General features: G+C 38.5%; 1 protein-coding gene across 1 annotated transcript; it reads right to left on the minus strand.

Annotated features, from left to right (window-relative positions):
* Positions 1-5,318: 5,318 nt before the first annotated feature.
* Positions 5,319-23,685, minus strand: IK (IK cytokine). The gene is made up of 20 exons (XM_063448054.1): positions 23,594-23,685; positions 20,595-20,658; positions 19,687-19,779; positions 19,246-19,305; positions 18,408-18,575; positions 18,204-18,318; positions 17,531-17,601; positions 16,635-16,681; positions 15,986-16,149; positions 15,301-15,409; positions 14,065-14,104; positions 13,109-13,346; positions 12,454-12,478; positions 11,247-11,327; positions 10,201-10,279; positions 9,244-9,301; positions 8,737-8,825; positions 8,025-8,133; positions 7,039-7,073; positions 5,319-6,250 (listed from the first exon to the last, which is right to left on the minus strand). The coding sequence occupies exons 1-20, from the start codon at positions 23,607-23,609 to the stop codon at positions 6,223-6,225; spliced, it is 1,689 nt and encodes a 562-aa protein (XP_063304124.1). The 5' UTR covers positions 23,610-23,685; the 3' UTR covers positions 5,319-6,222.
* Between the last annotated feature and the right edge of the window lie 123 nt (positions 23,686-23,808).

Raw genomic sequence — 23,808 nt, forward strand, 5'->3', positions numbered from 1 at the left:
ATACACCTATAGTCTGCAGTGGATTTCCCATACCTTTTACATTGTGCACTGTGTGGTGTGAATGTTCTGAAATAATCGCTTTTTCTAGATTACATTGCGTTTGACATAACTTTACCATTCAGCTTGAAGCCTTTGAAAAGGTGTCCTATTAAACTTGCATCTTGTTTATTATTTATACCTGGATCTGTATATTTAAACCACCATTAAATGAGAAAATCTTCCACTTGCAGTAAATCTATCATCAGAATATCCAGCAGCCCATAGGAGACACCTGCTTCTGAAGTTTCTTTAGAACAAAATGAACAACAGGTAAATGTTCACCTATGTAAATTATTGGTATTTATAAGGCGCCAACTAATTCCGCAGCGCTTTACAATATTATGAAAGGGGATATTTACAATAAATGAGACAATTACCGGTACACAGTGACACAGGAACAATAGGTAGATGAGGGCCCAAACGAGCTTACAGTCTAGAGGAGGTGGGGTACAAATACACAGCAGGGCAGCAAGGGTGACAGCCACCAAACAAAGTGGAAAAGTAGCAGAATTGGAGGTGAGAGTGGAGTGTGGCTCGTTAGGAGAGCAAGAGACAGATATTGATAAGTATAGATAAGTTACTCTGGGAGTCCATAAGCATTTCTGAACAGATGTGTTTTGAGGTACTTCTTAAACAATTGAAGACTAAGGGAGAGTCTGATGGAGCTAGTCAGGCTGTTCCAAAGGAAGGGAGCCAACCGCGAGAAGTCCTGCAAGCGCGAGTTAGCAGAAAAGGTGCAAGCAGTGGACAGGAGAAGGTCACCGGAAGAGTGGGCAGAACGAGAAGGGGCATATCTATGAATCAGTGAATAATTGTAAGCGGGGCTAGAGTTGGTTAGAACTTTATAGGTAAGGGTTAGTACTTTTGAATTGACACCTATAGGATACAGGAAGCCAGTGTAAAGATCGACAGAGGGGTGCGGTATGAGAGGAATGACGGGTGAGAAAGATCAGCCTGGCAGCAGCATTCATTACTGATTGCAGTGGGGCAGTTCGGCTTCTGGGGAGACCAACTAGGAGAGAATTACAGTAATCCATGTGAGAGATTACCAGAGCATGAACAAGCACATTGGCAGCATCTTGCATGAGAAAGGAGCAGATGTGGGCAATGTTTTTAAGGTGGAATCGACGCAAGTACCATCACCTTGCAGGGAAAGCGAAGGAGGAGGATCAGCATTATGCAGGGTTAACTAAGAAGCTCAGTTTTAGAGAGATTGAGTTTCAGAAAACAGGAGGACATCCATTAGAAGGTTGAAGAAAGGCAAGCAGTGACACGCTGTAGGACCGTGGAGGAGAGCTATATCTTGGTGTCGTCGGCATTCAGATGGTAGAGGAATCCAAAGGAGTTAATGAGTTTGCCAAGAGAGGCATTATAGAGAGAGAACAGAAGGGGACCAAGAAGAGATCCTTGAGGGAGTCTAACCGAGACAGGGCGAGAGGAGGAGGTGTCATTGCAAAAGGAGACACTGAACGAACGTTGGGAGAGATAGGAGAACCACGAGAGGACAGTGTCACAGAGACAGAGGGACTGAAGCGTTTAGAGAAGCAGGACATGATCAACAGTATCAATGGCTGCAGGGAGGTCAAGAAGAATTAATATGGAGTAGTGGCCCTTGGATTTGGCTGTGATTAGATAATTTGTAACTTTAATAAGAGCAGTCTCAGTAGAGTGGAGGGAGTTGGAATTTAGGAAGGGAGTCAGACGAGTAAAGACAAGTCTTTCTAGAAGCTTTGAGGAAAAAGGAAGCAAGGATATGAGATGATAGTTGGAAGGGGAAGACGAGTCTAGGGATGACTTTTTTAGGATGGGTACAACAGTAGCATGCTTAAGGGGAGCAGGGACACCACCAGATGAAAGGGAGCAGTTTATGATGTGTGTTAAGGATGGTACAAGACAAGGGGAATGATCTGATAAGGTGGGAAGGTACTGGATCAAGTGGATAGGTGGTGGGATGAGCGGAGAAGCGCAGCCACCTCCTGTTCTGTAGCTGGGGAGAAGGCCTGTAGGGTAGAGACGGTACGGGTCCAGGTGTGGTTGCGAGAGGGAGGAGCAAAGGGGGGAGAATTCTTTCCTTAGCTGTTCAATCTTGTTGGTAAAGTAGCAAGGCTATCGACTGAAAAGGTTAGTTTGGGTGGTGGCTTGAGGTTGGCGAAGGAGAGGGTTATAGGCAGGGCCGGACTGGGAAAAAAAATTAGGCCCGGGCATTTTTCAATCAGAGCGGCCCCTAAGAAGGGGGCGGGGCCAGAGAGGGTGTGTTTTGTCATCACTAATGACAAGCACACCCCCTCTCAAAGTGAGCAAGTTGGTTCAATGCGCAGAGCTGCGCTGAAGAGCTCTGGCATTAGAAAAAGGCTTGCGCTGTGTTTGCTTTTAAATTGTCTCTGGTGTCTCCACAAGTGGGATACCAGAGGACAATTGGGCCAGGAAAGTGTATGGTGCATGTGTTTGGAGCCTGCTTGTGAAATTGCGTGTGTGTAGAGTGTGGTGTGGTATTGTGTAAATAGGTCAATTTCATTTGTGTTTGTGGTGTAATATGTGTGGCTAGGGGCTGTAGATAGTGTGTATAGGGGGCATAGTGTTATAGGGGATGTAGCGAGTGTGTGCATACAGGCTGTAGTGTGTGTGTGTGTGTGTATAGGTGACGTAGTGTGTGTAGGGGTTGTAGAGAGGGTGTGTAGGAGATCTAGTGTGTAAAGGACCCAGAGTGTGTATAGGAGATTGTGTGTGTGTGTGTGTATATATATATATATATATATATATATATATATATATATATATATAGAGGATTAAGAGTGCATATAGGGTAAGGGATCTAGCGTGTATCTGGAGCGTAATGTGTGTGGTGGTGCAGTGTGAGGGGTGCTGTAGTGTGTGTGTGTGTGTGTGTATATATATATATATATATATATATATATATATATTTGGACGTATTGTATGTGTGAGGGGCGCAGTGTGTGTGTGTATTTAAGAGGGGTGCTGTGTGTGAGGGTGTTTTTATCTGCCGTCACATTCTAGGTTTCTAATTTTCTTTGTCTGTTAACTCACTGAGGGTTATTTTATATATGTGTATGTGTGTGAGCGAGGGTGCTGTCTGTCTGAGGGTGCTGTCTGTGAGTGAGGGTGCTGTCTGTGAGTGAGGGTGCTGTGTGTGTCTGAAGGTGATGTGTGTGTCTGAAGGTGATGTGTGCTGAGTGTCTGGGTGCGCTGTGTGTCTGGGTGCGCTGTGTGTGTCTGGGGGGGGCTGTGTGTGTCTGGGGGGGCTGTGTGTGTCTGGGGGGGCTGTGTGTGTCTGGGGGGGCTGTGTGTGTCTGGGGGGGGGGCTGTGTGTGTCTGGGGGTGCTGTGTGTGCTGTGTGTGTCTGGGGGTGCTGTATGTGTTTGGGTGCTGTGTGTGTCTGGGGGGGCTGTGTGTGTATGGGGGGGGGCTGTGTGTGTATGGGGGGCTGTGTGTGTGTGAGGGGGCTGTTGGTGTGATTTTTTTTATTTAAATATTTTAATTTAAATATATTATTAATAATGAATTATTATTTTTTTAAATTTAAATATTTTATTATTCAAAAAAAAAAAAAAAGTTATATCCCCCCCTCCCTTCTTACCTTTAGCATGGGAGGGGGGGAGCCGTTCTGCCTGGGGGGGGATCCTTTCTGCATCTTCCTTCCCTGGTGGTCCAGTGGTGAGAGTGAACTCTAACCTGCCGGCTAGAGTTCACTCTCGCGAGATCTGAGCAGCAACACTCAGATCTCGCGAGAGGACCCGGCGGAGCTGCTGGATAGAACTCCGCCGGTCCTCTCTGCTGCCTCCCTCACACCCCACAGCCGGCGGCCGCCTGTCAGTGTCTCTGGGCCGGTGAGGGAGATCTTTGATCTCCCCACCGGCCCATGGAGGCTCAGAGCAGGGCCGGCGCTCGGGTAGCGCACTGGCCCTGCATAGACCAGCAGGGGAGATCCTGTGATCTCCCCTGCCGGCCTCGGCCCCACGGCCATCGCGGCCCACCGGGCATTTGCCCGGTGTGCCCGATGGCCAGTCCGGGCCTGGTTATAGGTATTAAAGAGACGCCTGGGATTGTGGGAGCATGAAATAAAGAGAGAGGAAAAGTAGGATGGTTTAGCAAGGATGAGGGCTGTGCTGTATGAACACAATATGAATTTATAATGGAGGAAGTCTAACAAGGTGCAGGACTTCCTCCAGCAGCATTCAGCTGAATGGGAGCTCTCTGCAGGTATTGGGTCGACTTGTGCCAAGGTTGGAAGCGCGTCTTCTTTGAGGTGCATGTTTGGAGCGGGGCTGCAGCGTCCAGGGCAGAGAGGAGCGTAGCATTACATAAAGGGTTTTTTATGCCAGGACCTTCTCATTTAAATTGCGGGTTATAAAAATGTCAATTTCTATTTGAAATCAGCACTTTTATAAAATCACTGCAATAGTTACTTTTGCTTCCATTAGCTTCACACCTGCCCTACCCACAATGTCCCTGTGCATTTTGAAAGTAGTTTATAAATGCATACCTGCATGCAGACATTGGCCCTCATGGCACCCCAGGACACAAAGTCAATTGCATGCTATGCAAGGACAGACTGGTATAGGATTTAAAAATATAAAAAGAATAGTACAACCCATATTATGCACAAAATATAGGTTGCAACAGATTCTTCTCCACAGTTATGATGGTAACTTAGAAACTGACATTTTGAGCAGACATTCAAATATTGGGGAACCTATCTCAAGTTCAATATCAGGGTCTGAAGTACTTGGATCATTTTACATAGATATTATCAAACACTATTTTACAAAACCCAGTGTAATTTTTCTGATCCCGCAGTTAAGGATTGCAAGTCCAGGGATATTATTTTAATGCTTCCCACATTATCTCTAAAAAGGAATGACACATGTATACATTAACTGTATATATGAGGCATCTGAACAGCGATCTATACAAATAAATCAAGAGCTTGTGCTTCCTTTCAGGACTTGGTCAAGTGTTTGTAAATGCATGACTTACCAGGGCACATTAAAAAGGTATGGTGTAATACATCAACTAAATTAGTAATTTTCTCATTTCAAAACACAAAGAGTTCATGAAATTCAGTCACTTTGATTTGGCTTAGTTATCTCTAATTCAGCAGGTAACATTCCTCTCATGTTCACACCATACACTAGTAACAGAACATTTGTAGAGAGAAATGGATTGTTTAAAACACTGATTTGAAATATTCTCAGTTGTGACAGCAACTTAATATGCAGGCATTTAAAATCCACAGAACATGAAAACCATACACATTATAATGGTGTTAAAGATTTTATTGGGTTTTCTGGAAATACATTACATCATGCAAACAAAGGACACTTTCAAATGTATTACTAGATTCCACTTTGCTTTTGTGATGCAAGAGACTATGTGTGCTAGAGGTATCCAACAAGCAGCTCTTTAACTTTAGAATTAAACCGCTATTCCCATGAAACTCTGGTTAAAAATCTAAGAATCCTGGGAGTTGTAGTTTATTACAAGCCAGGTAGTTAACTGCTGGATATCCCTTCTTTATATCCAAATATGTCCAATGCACTTATACGTGCAAGGTAATAGGGGGTGATTGAAATTAAACACAGTTATCTTTGATGTTATGTGAGGTGTAAACTGTTTTTCTTGCTCATGTGCCCTGCTACTGATGAGATGAATTAGAAAGAATCGACAGGCCCGCAAAGCCTCGGTAAGCTATAAAACCTCCATAGAATAGGTTGGAATGCTTAAATATGTGAGAAATTTTATGGAAATATTGCACAATTTGTTTTTATAAGTAGCCCCTATAAGTTCTGGCAATATTTATGCCACTCTAGATACAAAATCAAACAAATGGTACAGATTTCTATATTTTGTGTATTTCAAAACATAAGACTACTGTTAATGATGGGAACAGGAGCAATTACACACTTAAAATATAATAAATTAAATGTAGTTTTTGGAATCAATAGTAGCAAATACACATTGTTAAACTGTAATAAATCAAATGCAGTTTTGTGATTCTAATTTTCATTTAGTTGGAACATTTTTCTTAGGGTTTATTTAGCTTTATTTACAGCACTGATATTGACATTGCATGTACACATTGAATTAGTTTTTTAATTAAATGGACTTTAGAAAAAAATAAAAAGTAAAATGTGAAGTGAAAACACTGAACAATATAGTGGATTTTCAATATTTGGGTCTTTTTACTTCAACCCTAAAAAGAGAGAATAAAACAATGATTAGAATGAATACTTGCCTTTTCCTTCAGTTAAGCTCCCCCCCCCCTCCCTCCTCTGTCCCGCCCCCCCCACTCTCATTTGAAAAACTAAAAGGGACACTCCTCTGGCCAAATACAAAATAAATTACAAACAATTGTTTAATAGATATACCCCAAATAAAAACTTGCATGCATTTAATTATGATTTGTTTCACTGGGGATATGTCTAAAACAGCTTGCAAACCCTACAGTTCTCTTGTCTACAGCCATTAACCATACACCTTAATGTGATGACTGTGGAACCCCAGTAATAGACAGCTATGAGTATGAATAAAAGGATCCACTGGCTGTGGTGGTCAGTAGATCCTGGAAAACAATGGCTGCAAAACATCATAGGTGAAAATGCTCCACAAGTGCTGTAGAACCACCTGTGGCCATCCATAAACTGGCAAAGCATCATAAAAACCCGTAGTTCTACAACAGCTGGGCAGCTATACGTTTGCCACTTATTAAGTCACCTATGCCTTATTTGAATTTCTCCTTTTTTGAATTTAGTCTACCGCAATTTTTTTTTTTTTATTTGAAAACTAGCTAAAATGCTGCTAAATAGAATTGGATAATCCTCATCCACAAAGTTTCTGAGAACCAGAAAGATAAATTTTCAATGGAAAATTCTAATATGGATATAGATAGTTTCAGGAAATCTGTGGAGCAAGTGTGTAACTAAACTCTGTATATATGATAGCAACTTTGCTAAGTAGGTGATATTTATGTAACATACTTACCCATCAGCCTCCAGTTTCTTTCTTTTTTCAATAATCTAGAAAAAGCAAAAATAAAATATAACAAGAATTGCCTCATTAATGGAGAAAAACGCTTCTAATGAAATGCAGACCAATATTCAAATCCACAGGACAATAATGCAGTATTGCACACCCTCATTTTTTTTCCCCCAAATGAATGCACTGTAATTTATGATTATATTATATTAATAGTTTTGACTTTGGGGGCAGCCTTTTAAATGTCATGTTGCTTTTCATCGGTCTAGCATATGTGTGCAGTTTTAGGCTGACAGTATGGGGGCTGTAGTGTAGCAGGTGGATGCCACAGATTTGACTGGGTAAAATACTGTAGCACACTTTACTGTTAAGGGCCACGCCACCACCCACAACAACAACCTTATCTCAATGAAGTCTTTGTGGTGGCTTGATCCCTGGACGCTGCCTTACCTTACTGGGTTAACGGTTTTGAAATAGTTTCACCCCAAAGTTGTCTCCCAGGTGTACATCCACACAGTTTCCCAAGTCCTCCTCTAGGTACCGCACTATTCCAAAAGTTTTGTGTTGACGCCGGCGATAAGCTGAGAGTGCCAGCTGACACTCTCAGAATCACTCTATGCAAGTACATATTACATACTATTATTTGCAAAGGGTAACCTGTGATTGGCTGAGAGTGTCAGCTGATGCTCTCTGCTTATCACAGGTGTACAATGTAAACCTTCCTTATTACTGCTGACGTGGGGGACGAGATAGCAGCACTTAAGGTGAAATGACAGCCAAGAACTCTAGTCAACATAACATTGAGATTAACTTGTTACGGGGGCCGGAGTCCAACAGACTGTTCCTGTAATAGTTGTGAGAAGCTTTTTTTCTTCATCATAGTGGCTGTCATTTGTTAAAATAGTGGTGGCACAGATATCATCTAAAGGTCCCTCTTAAAAAGACATTTTGTCTTGAAACAAGTGGATTAATTGGAGAGGAAATAAGCTTACAGCGCTGATCTTTTTCCATTGTCTGTCCAGCTCTGCCTTTTCATTGGTTTCCTTGAAGCGTCTTGTTTTACGTCCCTCAGACATTTTAATGCCGTACTGGAAAGCAGCTCTGTAATGAACAAAAATCAAAAACACAGTATATCAGCTTAGAATACAAATAAAAATACAGGAGAAAGCTAACTGTAGCAAACAGAGTGAACATCTAGCAAATTACCACTATATACTCCCCACCGACAATACTTAAAGGGAATCTTTCATGCAAAAATAAGATTTTACACATACTCTGCATTAGCCAAACATGCATATTAGATTCATTTAAGATGAACTCTGCAGCTTCTAATTCTACTTATTAAGTCTGGGGAAATAACTTTCCAATCACAATGTATGACACAAGTTTTAGTACTTAACAGTGGATAAGCTTGTTATACAAGCACCTGAGACATCAAATTACTCATAGATGCAATGATATAATGTATGGTACCTTTGAGACAGCCAATCACTCATAGATGCAATGATATAACGTATGGTACATTTGAAAGAGCCAATCACACACGATACATCAAAGTTATCTATGGAGCATTTCTCCTGGACAGAATAGTATTTACACATTTACAGCAGCTGAACAGAGATTTAATAATTTCACTCTAACGTTTTCTATCTATATCTAAGGATAGTGATCATTTGAATTACAGTCAAATAAACAAATTCTCACTTGGGTAAGGCTTCTTTGTTGTTCATATATTCACTGTATTCCTCCTGGGTGTCAAAGTCCCATCTTCCTAATGGACCCTTTTTATTACCCTGTAGGTAAAATAGAAAACAAATCAGTATATCATTATTCAAATGTGAAACTAGAATAATAGTAAAAAGTAAATAGTAAAAGGTAAAGCAGGGGTGTGGTCCCATTGGCAATGAATGGGCACCAGTTTATTCCCAACAAGATTTTCAAATAGTTTTGATCTCAATTTTCAATTTGGATTTACAAGTGATGTCTGGACAATATGATTTACATTAATAACCTGTCCATTAAAAACAATGCTTATTTTAGAATAAACATGTTATTGTTGCTCGCACTCAGACACTATGCTTATTAGAGAGTAATCTAAAACTGTAAAAACTGGGGAACCTATGTTTAGATTTTTGGTCAGTACATGTATACAGGAAAGGTCTGTTTATACTATGTGGAAAATGTTTCCAATAACCAGTACAAATGTATTACCTGATCCATTTTACTGTAATCCACTTCTTCATCACTATCCACTGCCATATCGTCCATGCTACAGCCAGAGAAAATCAGGACATCAAAAAAAAAAATGTATGAAAAGGTCAATTTAATGAATCATCACCTCAAAACTTAAATACATTAACATGCCTAATTGAATTAAAATCAGTTAGCATAAAATCTAGTTAATTGAAATCAGAATAAGGGAAATCATGTCACAAGTTGCCAAGCTGGGATTATAGCCAAGCCAATGGATGTTTCCTAACAAACTATATCTGCTATTTGGTTTTCAGTTCATTGCAATTCAGTGTAGTGAACAAATGTATTTCTTCAGACTACTGCTTGTTCAGTCTGGTATTGCCACCTATCATCAACCTGCAAGATGAGCACAGCCAGGCAGCACACAGCAAGAGGGAAGACGGCTATCAAAGCTTTCTTTTTGTGCTCAGTACACCGGGTGATAACAAGCGATGTCACTGGGAATGAGCAGCAGACATTCTAGAAAAAGTGATTGTGAGTTGTGTACGGGCTTATTCAAATATAAGATAATTTAAAATGGCAGCTCGCAGACTGGGAGGGTATGAAAATAAAATGGTTAAAAATAAATGTATATAATGAAAATGACAAAAATAAACGCTCCAAAGAGTTATAAGAAAATGAAAAAAATGTACCTTTTTTATCACTTGCATTGCCACTGGCTCTTTGTGCCAAACTATTTTTGTACTGCCATTGCCACATATACGTAACACAATTCAACCTAATCTGTCTAAACGTTTAACAGAAACTCATGGAAACCATGATAAAGCAGCCATTGTGCATGTGTGATACTTGACATGGTGTTCATGTCATATCAGTTTCATTACAGTGGGGGCTGTGTGTGTAGGGCACAAGTAGGTAAACCACCTACATCACTTCAGTATTTGCTACAGAGTTATACTTTCTGACATTACTCACGTTGCAGGGTAACATTCAGCATAGCTGTTCCACATCCCAAAGAAATCTCCCAGTTGTTTCTTGTCTTCATGTTTCTTCAATGTTTGCAGTTGTTAAAGATTATATAATAAAAAGTGGATTTTTCTAGACATATACAAACATTTAAAAATTTTTATATTTTCTAAGAAAAAAAATATTTTTACATACTTGTTACTGCACTGTTAAATATGCCCATCAACTACTAAAATGTAATCATTAATGATTCTGCCTATATTCTGTGTTTTCCCATAATGTGTACATGTTTTAAGTTTATTTTTTTACTAAATTTAATTATTCCCTAAATGAAAAATTTGCAATAGAAAATTTAGGTAAAAATCAGTAAGTATAGTAATCTTTTAAATCATCACCAAGTAGATCAAGAAACGTTCAGTATTGGAGCACTTCAAAATCAATAAATATGGTCATGAATGAGCCACAGGGAAACATTAACTAAAACAAAAAGGAGGTAGTGCAGATGACTGCATAATTAAGAGGGGCAATGCTATATGGTGCTTTGTTATTCCTTCACACCATTTGCCGCAGTGGGAGAGTTGATAACAAAATAAAAACAAAAATATTGTGTCTGCTCGTGCTCTCCCTGCCCATGGGATACAGGTAACAAGTATAAGATCTATACACGAGATAAGGCCATCCTCAATAATCCCCCTTTCCTCCCACCTGGTGTATTGCAATGGATGGGTTAAACGGACCTTGTATCTACATCCTTTTAACCCTTCACCTATGCACAGTGCAGTGCAAGCAAAAAAAAAAAAGGAAAATGATAATTTCTCAATTTGCATATCTGTCATCCAGCACATCTTGTGGGTCAATGTGCTACCTTAGTTTAATTTCTACCCAGTTAATTACTGGTATTAATTATATTCTGTATAAAAAGTGTGGAAATTAGCTGTACTTGTTTAATTAAAGGATAACATTAGGGATGATTAGTTGAAACAAAATACTGGTAGGTACTAAATTTAAAAATGGATAAGAAACACATAGAAATACAACATTACAAATAAAAAGATATGTCTCGATTCCTTCCCATCCAGGAGCATTGGCAAAGTTATCATTGATGGATTTAAGAAGTTCCTTTGCAGATCCAGGACCTATATGTTCAAAGGAATAAACAAAAACATTTAAACGCATGTGTTATACTGAATGTAACAGGGAAACAACCTACCTTTACTACAACTCACCTCCCCCCCCCACACCAAAAAAAATACAAAAATAAGAGTTCACCTAAGAAAAGCACAGCAAACTAATTTATACCTCTGAATAGGTTTTTAAAAAAATCTAAAAGGGTTATTAGTTAAAGTGTGAACAAGAAGGCTGCAGAGGTTATGGAGCTTAGATAATTCATTTAAATTCCCAATTAAACGTAAAATTGGTATCTCATTAGTGTGTTAATAAAGATCTAGTTCATATTACTCTGCAATAGACTTGTGCCCAATGGAAAAGTTTGATTCATCTTAATCATTTCCCCCAAAATCTAAATTTTGTTTGTGATGTCTGGCGTTCGCTCATGTGACAGTTCAGCCCAGTTAGTTCTGAATAGCAAATTAAGCGAACATGATTGGCCATCATGCTAGATGTTTGCTTGGTTACACATCTGTATGGAGCTTTGGAGATACTTAACAGCCAATCTGAATGCAACAACCTGCTCTACAACACTCAAAAACATGGTTATTTAACAAAAAATAAAAAGCTGCCACTAAATACACTTACAAAAGAAAGGCACTTATTGGATTCTTTTTATTGTCCGTTATGGCAATAATTTATGAAAATGTATATTCATTATGTTGACGTTACTATAGATTACAATTTATTTATTTTTATCCACGTTTTTTCAGTTTTATAGTTCTCATTCTGCATGGTTAAAACCCCTTAGTTAAGTGGACAACCCTTTTATACTACAGGAACCCTATTATTGTGTGTTTAGCAATTTTCAAGCATAAGATAAGTTCCAACTTGTTATATACTTGCAGTCAACTTTCACAAAGAAGCACAATCTTTTTGTTTACATTTAGTAAATGACTAATGGTTACATTAAAAGTAAGTGTTATCATGGCCTCTGTACTGCAAATCCCAGATGTTAATGCACATGAAAGTCTGTCCTCTTTGGCAGTATGAGAACAATAAGAGCATACAGAAATAATGAAAACAAATAATAAGCACTGACTATGGATACCTAAGAGGGCTGGGAAAGCACTCATCCCACCAGTTCCAACTCACCCTTGTCAATGTCAATATCAATAGGCTGAAAGAAAAAAGAAAAAGAAAACAAATTAGAAATTCATTGAACAAAAAAAAATGCACAATAATACAGGTAATAAAGCCACATTGCTTAACAGATAGACCTTTACCGATCTCTGCTGAGAACCTGCACTGCTTCCAGTCTCAATTGGTATGGTAATAATAATACTACTTCTGTGTTACGATACAGTCCCATACCAAGTTGGGAGATTATTCATTGTTTGAGAAAGCTATAACTGATATTAACTGAATAACTGATGGCTCTCAGCCATAGAGTTATGCAGGTATGAATGTCTGCTTTATTATACCCAGCTCAGACCAGAAGGACAGCAGGCTCTCAAGTAGACAGACAAGCACTGAGTCATTGTTAAACATTTTGGCAGTTACAAGGCTGCGACAGGGGATTCCTACTGCAAAATGTAGTGGTTTTAGCGCTTAGAAAGTCCCTTTAATTTACTAATAATACAACTACAGTAATAAATTATTTCAATCTACTGATCTCAACACAACCCCCCCCCAAAAAAAACCCTGAAACATAATGTAGCATGTCCTTTGCTTTTCTAAAGATAAGGGTAGATTACATGGGAGTAACAGGTTAAATTATTATTATATGAAAGCTTCATCGTTTTCACACCTCATCATCCGCTTTTGGCTTCTCAAAGTAACTGTGTCTTCTTTTTTCTTCCTCTCTGTCGCGCTCTCGTTCCCGAGCTCGCTCACGGTCCCTCTCTCTTTCGTGTTCTCGTTCCCGCTCCCGCTCTCTTGGGCGCTCCCTTTCCCTATCCCGCTCCTTTTCTCTGTGCTTCTCTCGCTCTCTCTCCCGTGGGGCTTTTGTTGTGCTTGGGACATAGTCTCCAATATCTTCAAAAATGCTAAAAGACACAAATAATTGGATGTCAAATATGATCAGTCCTCTCTATTATAAAAAAAAAAAAGAAATTTCAGACACTTTATTTACTAGGATGAAAAATTTAATAAATACTTTTACTTTTGATTATAAACCAGCAAAATATTGTTCTTCTCTTCGACCTTTATCCCTTCTCTAAATGGTAGTGATGTTTCTATTTTGTTGGAGCAGCTGAAGTGGGCAAACAACTTTAGGTAAACTATGGTGGGTTTTTTTCCATACAGAAATGAACGATGGCCCAGTTGGGAATGCCCAGTAAATATGTAAGAACATTCCATTTAAAAGAATGGAAAACCTTGCAGCCGTACTTCCCTTGTGCAAATGGCCCCATTCATTTCTCTAGGTTAACTATTGCAAAGTCTTGCACATGCATTGGCTGTATTGGCCATATATATATCTATCTCCATCTATCTTAATCAAACAAAGGGCATTTCAACATGTTAAAAGGGTCTCAGTGGAAAAAGAAATGTTGACTAAATTATAAATACATTTTTCATAATCTTAAATTTTTGCCTTTGTATCCTACAATATTATTAACTATATGGCATTCTGTCGTACTGTACCATTGTGATGAGAGTTTTTAAAAACTTTAGGAGTCACAGAAAAAAATGCATCCACATAAACACCAAACAGCATAGTCTAAAAGAACAGAAGCAAAGTATACCACTATATTTCAGACTTACGTAAGATCAGCCTCCGGAAGCTTTTTTTCATCCAACTTTCCTGAAATTAAGAGAAAGAAAAAAAATATATATAATAGGATACATATATGAGATATATATATATATATTTTTTTTTTTTCTTAGTTCCACTGTCTCATCTATCATCATTACCATTTGATAACTGCATACATACAAAGTATTCATGGCTTCTCTAAAACCACAACTAGTTGTTTGGGAAAACCAATACATTAGGAATTTACTAGTTCTGATCCAAATGGAGTTATCAATACAAACTGGACCATTTTTTGCTGGCTATAGTCACATCTAAGAGGCAATGCCCAAGAAAACATCAAGGATTTTATTCTTTGGAATACCATAGACTACTGCTAGTTAAGGTACAGTTACAGATATGTTTTTATTTTATTTTTTAAACAAGCCGTTAAACTTTACTCATATCGATGAACTGTATATACATGCTAACTGTATATACATTCTATGACATTCTTAACATTAATAACAGCTCTGCTTACACATATCAAATCAGACTGTTGGTTGAAAAGAATAATAATCAATCAGTTACCCACTAGAGCAGGGAATGACCAATTCCGTACTCAAGGCACACAAATGATACAGGTTTCATAAACAATAGAATCACTATAAACTCCTGGAAACTCCTCTGATCCCTATCAGACCGTCAGTGCACCACAATGCAGGGTAAACTGCAAACCCCAATGCACTGATATATAAAAATAATGGTGGGTAATTTATAAAGTACACTCAATAATGGTTTATTTATCTTTAACGGTACAGAATGTGTCACTATACCCATTGGAACAGAACTGGCATATACCTGAACCCTGCACAGTTGGAAGTGTTTTATTTACATTCCCTACACCTGACAAAAGTTACTGCCATCAAGTTCTGCCATTTCCCATGGCCATCACTAGTGACAGCTGTGGGACAAAATGCATTGCCTACGGAGATGACTGCGGGATGTGGCATAGACCTCAGTGTTGTACCAGGAGCTGAAGAGGATCCACCAGATGAAGATAGAGGTGGTTGCAAGGGACAGTTTCCGTTAAGTAAGACTTACATTCCTTTGCAGTCTTGGGCCACAGTACTGCAATCAGCAATATCAAATTGTGCAAAGAACCGAGACTGTCACAGAGCAGCTTTAATTAGCATGAAACATCAGTTATTTGATTGCTATAATAAAATAAAAAAAAAAAACCACAACATAACCACATTCATATTTACCTTTGTCTTTCTTTTTCATCTTCTTGTTACGGGTTCCCTGTCTCAGATATGAGAGGATTTGAGTCAGCTTGCTGATAACGATGTCATTGGTTGTAAGAGTGGTTTGAGCCTGTAAAAGAAATCAGTACTTAAACAGAATCTAAAAAATTGGCTTACGCTTAGTTTTTTTTTTTTGCAAAAGAAAGTACATTCTAACCTCACCATATCCTTGCAAATTTACCCTAGCCAGAAAAAGGTGCGGTTGGCCAACATTACATTATGTAAATACAATACAGGCTGGACACATGAGTGTGAAGCTATTCAGGGCAAATGTTTTGCTTAAAGACACACACAACTTGAAAGGTGTGGCTCAGCACTATATTGGTGGCATGGCTGGTGTCTGGGTGCCCAGGTTGGCATGCAGGAAAGATCACAATCTCAGATTTTATTCCAAGTTCCATCATTCAAACAAAGACAACTCTAAAACATTACAGAACAGAAAATGTCATTGCTCTTCTGCAGCCTCAATGAAACAAAAGACCAGACAGAGATGATACCAGTTTAAATATATATATATATATACACACACACACACACATATACATATATATATATATATATATGGTTTTCTTTGTGAAAAAAATAATGTGAGAATAACCCTACAGATAAGATTGTGCCTATATGATCCACCTCAATCATCAATTACCTCCATTGTGGGACAATCTGCTTTACTCCGAATCAGTGTGGTTGGAATATCCGTGTCAGCATACTCATCATCTAAATCCACAACATATGCCATCCGTCCTGGCAAAAATAGCTCATTCCTTTCATATGCCTTGCCTTTAAACAGATTGCGGTATATGTTGCGACCTGGTAAGCGGGAAATGTATTTAGGAAAATTTATACAATAATCACTGTTGTCCTTTCTAAATTTGAAAGCTAAAAAACAAACAAAAAAAAACAAAAACTCATCTGCCATGGAGACTTACAAATTATGAGGCATAAAATAAATATATATAATGGCTGATATGGATTCAAGCCATTGCCTTAAACTTAAAGCTTTCTATACAGCAGCAGACTACTGTTAAAGGAGCCAACAGAAATGTGGATGATGATATAAAATACACGGCCACCTCTGAACTTGTCAAAGATAAAACTCACATTTTAACTGACTTAGAGTGCTATGTCTAAACTTGGGCAGTCAATCTTTTTTGTACCAATTCAAGACCTTTAAAACACAAAGCTAAAAAAATTAAATAAAAAAAAATTACAGTAATAATTTGTAGGTACTCCAAATAAAATGCAGCTTATACATGCAGATCTGTATACACTTGCATTCAACTGTCCCATCTTACCAAGTCGGGTCTTAAATTCAATCTTGTTTTCTGGGTCCTCATCTTTCCTAAAGAGAAAAACGAACACTCCATATTAAACAATACAGCTCAGCATAATAATAAAATAATATAAAAAATAAAGTAAAATATCACAATGCTGGAAAACAAAACAAAAACATTTTGCAGGTTGTGTTGGACAAAATGTATAAGGCAGTAGTTGGCAAATTAGCAATCTACAACCAGGGTACCCCCAAAGAAGTCCAAAAATTATGTGAAATGCACTTCAATTATAGAGAAGGACAGAAGTATGACATACCTGATATAGAAAATAAAGGCTACGGCATAAAGCTCGTATGAAGCAAAAATTATTAAAGTGACACTCTGGGTACCATAACAATGTCATCGGAATAAAGACGTTATGGTGCGAGAAGGTTCCTGGGAGCCAGCTTACCTCAAGGAACAGCTTATTTCCAAAGTGTTAAATCCAGCACCCGACCATTCTACTCAACTTTTCCCCTGCAGTCAGAGTACATTTCTCAAGCCATTTAGTAAATGGAAAGCTATTAATAGGTTGAGAGTTTCAGTTGACACTCTCAGCTGTTCACAGTCCAAGGCTTCTGATTTAAGACTTGGTCTGTAGCGGAAACATCTGGGCAGTGTGATCGGGCCTCCTCGCACCATAACAACTGATTTTTTTGTAAGTTGTTATGGTGCCGAGAATGGTCCTTCCAAACAATTGTATAAACATTTACTGCAGCAATCTGACTGCAGTCACAGATATTAAACAAGGATGGAGGGAAATCTAATCAAAACCTAACATGTCTATATATCCATGACTTATATTCGATATCTGTGTGTGTGCATAGTTAGTTCAGCTATAGATACTCAGCCATACACATTATGTAACTATGTCTTACTTTGTTTCTTTTTGGGGTTTCTCCATCAGATCTTCCTCTTCCTTTTCTTTGTTGGAAATCTCAGCACGGACCTAATTGTAAAGTATAAATTGTCATACTGAGACTTTCAGTGCCAAACCCATTTATGAACCCAACTAAAACGTTTACATAAAAGTCTGGTATGAATATTTTTTAACATATAACTTAATATAACCACTGAAGATTGTGCCCAGTGGATATTAAACAAACAATCTACTTTAAAACATAAGCTTTTATTATTAAACTAGAGTTTTTATAGTATATTGAATAATATATAAAAATTTATGTTTTAATATTGAACCTATTAAAATAAAACTAAGCTTGATATGGATAAGATATATATTCTAAAATACAGTAGGTGGCATTAACATTAAATAAATGACAATATCAAGTAATATGGGGTACTTCAACAGTATTACTATTTCTACAAACATTAGTGCCAAATAATATCAAGCCAAATCTTTACTTATTCTGCATTACAAACCAAACCAACACAAAAAACCCCAAAACAAACAAACCTCTACAAGTCAGTTGCTTTCAATTTGGATATTCTGGCCTTAAATTTGAAATTCACTTTGAACTCTTGGGAATTCTTACTTTAGTGAATAAGCCGGACTATAAATATTGTGCTCTCAATCCATTTACTGTCACTCACCTTTTGCAACAGAGCAAAATCAAGACCTTTCACCAAGTGAGTGTGCTCCATGTCACCACCCAAGAACTTGGACTCCTGGATCAGCTGGCGCCTCTTCTCTGCTGCAGATTTATCCCTGTTTTAAACATATAAAATATATTAAATGCTGGACTGTCCTTATTTTCATAGGATATATGCCTGCTAAAATATGACAGAATGCCTTACGCCTCAGCTGTGGGTCCCACGGCCCTGTAGTTGGCTGTGGTGCTGATGAGTTCCGTTTCTTCATAGTCCTTGTTAACACCATCTCGCCGTTCCTTAGCTCGATCTCTGTATTTCTCGGCCAGCTCTCGCTCACGCTCGATTTCTTGTTGACGTAATTTAGCATAATAACTGTCAATGTGGAAACACAAAACACATGAGATGTGCAACAAAACAAGATTGAAACTACATGGAACACAAAGCAACAAACCCTGATCATCACTAAAAATTGTATACACAGGTCCTGCCCTATTCATATATGAAGATAATGCAATAGGTAAAAAAAAAAAAAAAAAAAAACACAAACAAAAAATAACATATTTTACCTTTATTTCACTAGTGTAGAAGACTTACTAACTTTTTAATTGGGCAATGAGTTGCAATTAAATATCTGTTTTATATGTATTAATGGTACACCTATATTCCCATAAAGTTTTACCAAAGGAAATTAGTGAAATATCAGACAAATGTATGTAAATGGTAACACAGTTTATTTCAGTTTCTCTTCTGAACGTTTTTACAAGGTGGTGGTTTAGGTGGGTAGTTTGTTTCAACACCCATCTTTTCATATAGCAAGGGTATAGAATTTTAAATAACTGCTCATCAAGGCTAGAGTAGTAGCTCCTTAAAAAAAGATGTGGTTAATCTGTCTCTAAAATAGTGGAGATAAATTAAGGGCCCTATAGTGAAAACCCCTAATGTAAACAAACTTTAAGTCAATAACTTAATAGCAACCATATAGTGTTAAGGTCAATTAATGATAAAATGTTCAATTTTATTTATTTAAATTTTAATCAATCACCTTTTTTTCTTCCTTCTTCGGGCAGCTGGATCCTCATCCTCATTGTACTCACGAGGCATTCTAGAAGTGGAGAAAAACATTTAAAACATTTTTTTTTGCTATAATTCATATAGTAGGATTATAATTCCCATCATCAAAACCAACAGGTAGCCAATGGTGAGTAATATGAGTAAAGACTAAATGAAGTAGCAATGTCCCTCTCTGACTGGTCCGAACACAAAAAGTTTAAATATCTTGCGTGTGATGCTTAATAGTGTGAAATGAAAAAGACTGACTTATGAGCTCATTTAAAAAAACAGTGGTATTGATGGATAAAACATTTTTTTTTTTTTACAATAAATAGATTAAACACACACAAATACTGATTTCTAGTTTTATTAGGCCAGACATTATAATTGTCTAAAAATCTTTTCTAATCCCTTGCCCTTAACATTTACTTACTCATGATGGCGGGATTTTGTAGGTGGAGCTGAAGAAGGTGTTGAACGAGGGGTCATAAGCAACTTTCGGAAGTCTTCATTAGTCAGCTTTGACCTGAAATTAAGATACAAGTTTAAAACCCATTCAACATAAACGTAACTTACAAAGTGTCTTACCACACAGAAACATTCAAATTTTTTAAAGAATGGAAAAAAAAAAGTGGAACAGTCACTTTTCTGGAATTTACACCATTGAATAAAACATGAAAAGCCTTTATATTATGTGTTAACCTTTTTTCATGTGTTGCTCAGTTTTCTTTTAAATGTATAGCAGGAATTTACAATTGGCATCACAATCGAGTTCAATACCCGCACACAATGCAATGAAGGAGAAGAAACCGAAACGTTGTTTCGCTTACTCATCATCTCTCATTGCTGGCGAATAGGTGCAAAGACTTTTGGTTATATAATAATACATTTATTATACAATAATATTCACACCACAAAAAATATTTGGGGATAAAGACAATACTAAAAGTCCTGGATAATGACATTCCCCTTTAAAAGGAGCTGGGCGGAGTGATTTTAAGTAACCGTATAAAATGTAAAGGTGTATTTTTATGTGTGCTTTGTTCCTTAATCTGTATTATGTATATATTCAGAGACATGCAGAATCCCACTGTCTCTGGATAAAGGCATATTATTGTTGCTGAATCGCTGGGGTAGGGTCTCAGCCCTGTTACTGTAATCGATCTTTATTCATTGTTTGATTTGTGTTCATTTTGTTGTGACTTTTTTCAGTCTCAGGTTTTCATTAAAGTTAATTTTTACATAATTTCCATGCAGTTCTGCATTTCAGTGAATGTTAGTTTTTTGAAAACTAAAATACAACCATATACACCTTTGTATTGTTAAAAAGAAAGGACTTACTGTAATGAATGTAGATCTTCCACCTCATGGCCATCTGGGGCCAGAGGGTTGGAAAACATCTCACCTACAAAAAGAAAAAACAATGAGTTTAGATTTTTATAATAACTAGTGTCATAACATTATTTTGCATGGACACATTTACCCCAGGTAAACTGCATTTTACATAGACAGATAATCTTTAATTAAAGAGACACTGCATGTACCTTAATTTCTTATGCTACTTGCAAATGTTATCAACCAAAGTTGGGTGCGATAAGACCAGGGGATAACACTAGATAGAAGGAAAAAGGGAAGGTCCAGGCACTCCTAAGTTCAGCAAGGCAAATTTATGGGAACTAATGTATTGCTGTAACTTTGTTCCAATAAATTTAGTGGGAAGTGTTCCTATAAGGTTACCTTTTAAACTTGGCGGCATTGTTATTAGAACATGTAGCTTCATATTTAGATTTTTTTTTGTAGCAGATATAACCACATTAAAATCTGACATTACGGGGCGGAGCTTGGGAGCGAGACAGACGCCATTTCCAACGGCTCCCGATCTGCCGATACTAATCCACAAACTGAGACCTCTCACGGGGGCCCTTCACCCTCCAAACCACCCTCATCAATCTTAGGAACCCTTGCCGCATCGATCGATGCCTTTTAAGTACACACCGAAGCAAACCAAAGAGAAATGGACGCAACACCCACTACCCCTTCCCAGACGCCTAACCAGACCTGGGACCCAACCCAAGTGGTGCCGTTTGTGCCTAGAAATGGAACCGGACACCCCCCGGCCCCCGACTGAGGAGGCAGACCACGACCCCAAAAATCCTCAGCACAAGCCACAACACAAGCTGCTTGTTTAAGTTTATGATTTTTACATGTTCACATTGTTCTTTTACACCTCTTCCTCATTTATTGTTCTAGAGCACCAAATTGCACTCCGCAACTACGGGGAGACGTCTACCAATGGCGACCCCCCTGAATAGCATGACACACAGACCTATACCAGTCTCGCAACCCATGCCAATCTAAGCTAACACGAACACCCCCCCCCCTGGTCAGGGATGACCACCCCTCACGAGCAAGCCCCCAATAGATTCTAACTATCACGCCTTCTAACAAAGGCAAGAACCTTGCAAGGCAAACTCCTAGTCAATCTGTCGACACAAGCATACAACCCAATCACCTCAAGACACCATCTTGTACTGTACTACCTACAAGTTAGCAATCTTGCATATAATGCCTCTACGTCATGCCTCTAACCACATATATGCCACCAAGATCTCCCTAGGAAGACGCCTCACAATCTCCTTTACATTAAAGTAATTAATGTCTATCTCATCAGGGTCACCCAGGGTCATAATCTTGTTATGTATTTAAAAAATGTGCAACCTAACCATGACACCTATTGCTTATTGTTACGTGTTTCATTGATGCACATGTGTCACATCATGCTATTACCGTATCATATGCACAACGAAAATAAAGAATTCTTTAAAAAAAATCTGACATTACAAACATAGAAGTTAAAAATAACTTCTATGTTTCTGTTTATGCAGCCCTGGCCACATCTCCCCTGCCTGTGACTCACACAGCCAACATGAAAAAAATGTGCGATACGCATTGCCCTTTAAATTCTTTGAAATATCATGGCTGAGCGATATCGATCAGCAACAGTATTTCTAACACTGCCTTTAGCCTGCCATACATTTTTTTTTAAAAGGGACCCAGGCTTTCGTTTAAAAAAAAAAAAAAAAATATATATTTTTTTTTTCTTTCTATTTAATATTATGTTACGCATACATATAGGGTATGAAAAAAAGTTCTACATCTACTTTAGAAAAATCATACATAATATGTATGGGTGCACTTAAACAGAATGTAGGACATTATGGTAGAATGAACGCGTGGCAAAGTTGCCAAAAAGACCATGGTCACAAACGTGTCACATCTCAAACAAGTCTTCGTCCTCAGGGTGTTACTCTAACGTTGTTTTGGATCCTATGGTATCCCTTCACCTTCCTGTTGATAACTTTGTCAATGTTATGTTATATTCCTTATAAAACTGTAACCACGCTGGCGCTATACAAACCATGACAACAGTTAAGGCTGCCAGATCTGCTGTGTTTTCCTGGACACATTTAAAGGATCACTATAGCGTCAGGAAAACAAATCGGTTTTCCTGACACTATAGTACACTGAGGGTGCGCCCACCCTCAGGGTCCCCCTCCCGTGGTGCTGAAGGGGTTAAAACCCCTTCAGTCACTCACCTTCTTCCACCGCCGGGCTCTCTTACCTCTCCACCCCCGCCGACGTCAGCGGAGCGCGCATGCACCGCAGTGCCGTGGGAGAATTCAAAGTGTGCATAGGAAAGCAATTCTCAATGCTTTCCTATGGATGCTCTGCGTGATAGAGGCATTAAATGCCTCCAGCGTTGCAGATGAGCCTCTAGTGGCTGTCCTGAAGACAGCCACTAGAGGCTGGCTTAACCCCAAATGTAAACATAGCAGTTTCTCTGAAACTGCTATGTTTACATCAGGCAGGGTAGATCCTAGAGGGACCTGGCACCCAGACCGCTTCATTGAGCTGAAGTGGTCTGGGTGACTATAGTGTCCCTTTAAAAAATTTTATACTGATGCATAGCACATTAGAAGTGCTGCCCCAATTAACTGACTTCTTACCTGTAGCATGTTAAGTCTATGCACTGCAGGGCAGCACTTTTCATGGAAAGACAATCCAATATTTACAAGTTGGTGTGTAGTAAAGCGTGTTGGATCTGTCCATTATAATAATAACAACAACAACAAACACACACAGAGCTATACGGTGAGCATTACTACCCAGCTCACTGCTATCACGGTTTTATCATTGGCTCAGATTACTGGTTTTACGGCCTGACCATAAACTAACCATAATACACACAGACACCGTGCAGCCAGTCCTGTCTAAACACAGTAATCCGCACATATAAAGCCTGTTTGTAACATAAATAAAGCATATCGGTGGATACTTACTCTCTCTCTCGGGCATTTTGGCTGCTACAAATCCTGCAACCGGAAACAGGAACTGGCTACAGATTACCCATAATCCTCTGTGAGGGTCCGCTCCGGCCGTAGAGCTCTACTCGTTAGAGTCAGCAATAACAATCTGTTGCGTCGTTCTCCAATACCAGTCTTGTTTCTGGCGTTCCTTGCGTAACATATTGCCCGCCCGAAAAATGGCCGTCAAA

This window comes from Pelobates fuscus, chromosome 3, assembly GCF_036172605.1.
Source record: "Pelobates fuscus isolate aPelFus1 chromosome 3, aPelFus1.pri, whole genome shotgun sequence".
Classification (NCBI taxonomy): Eukaryota; Metazoa; Chordata; class Amphibia; order Anura; family Pelobatidae; genus Pelobates; species Pelobates fuscus.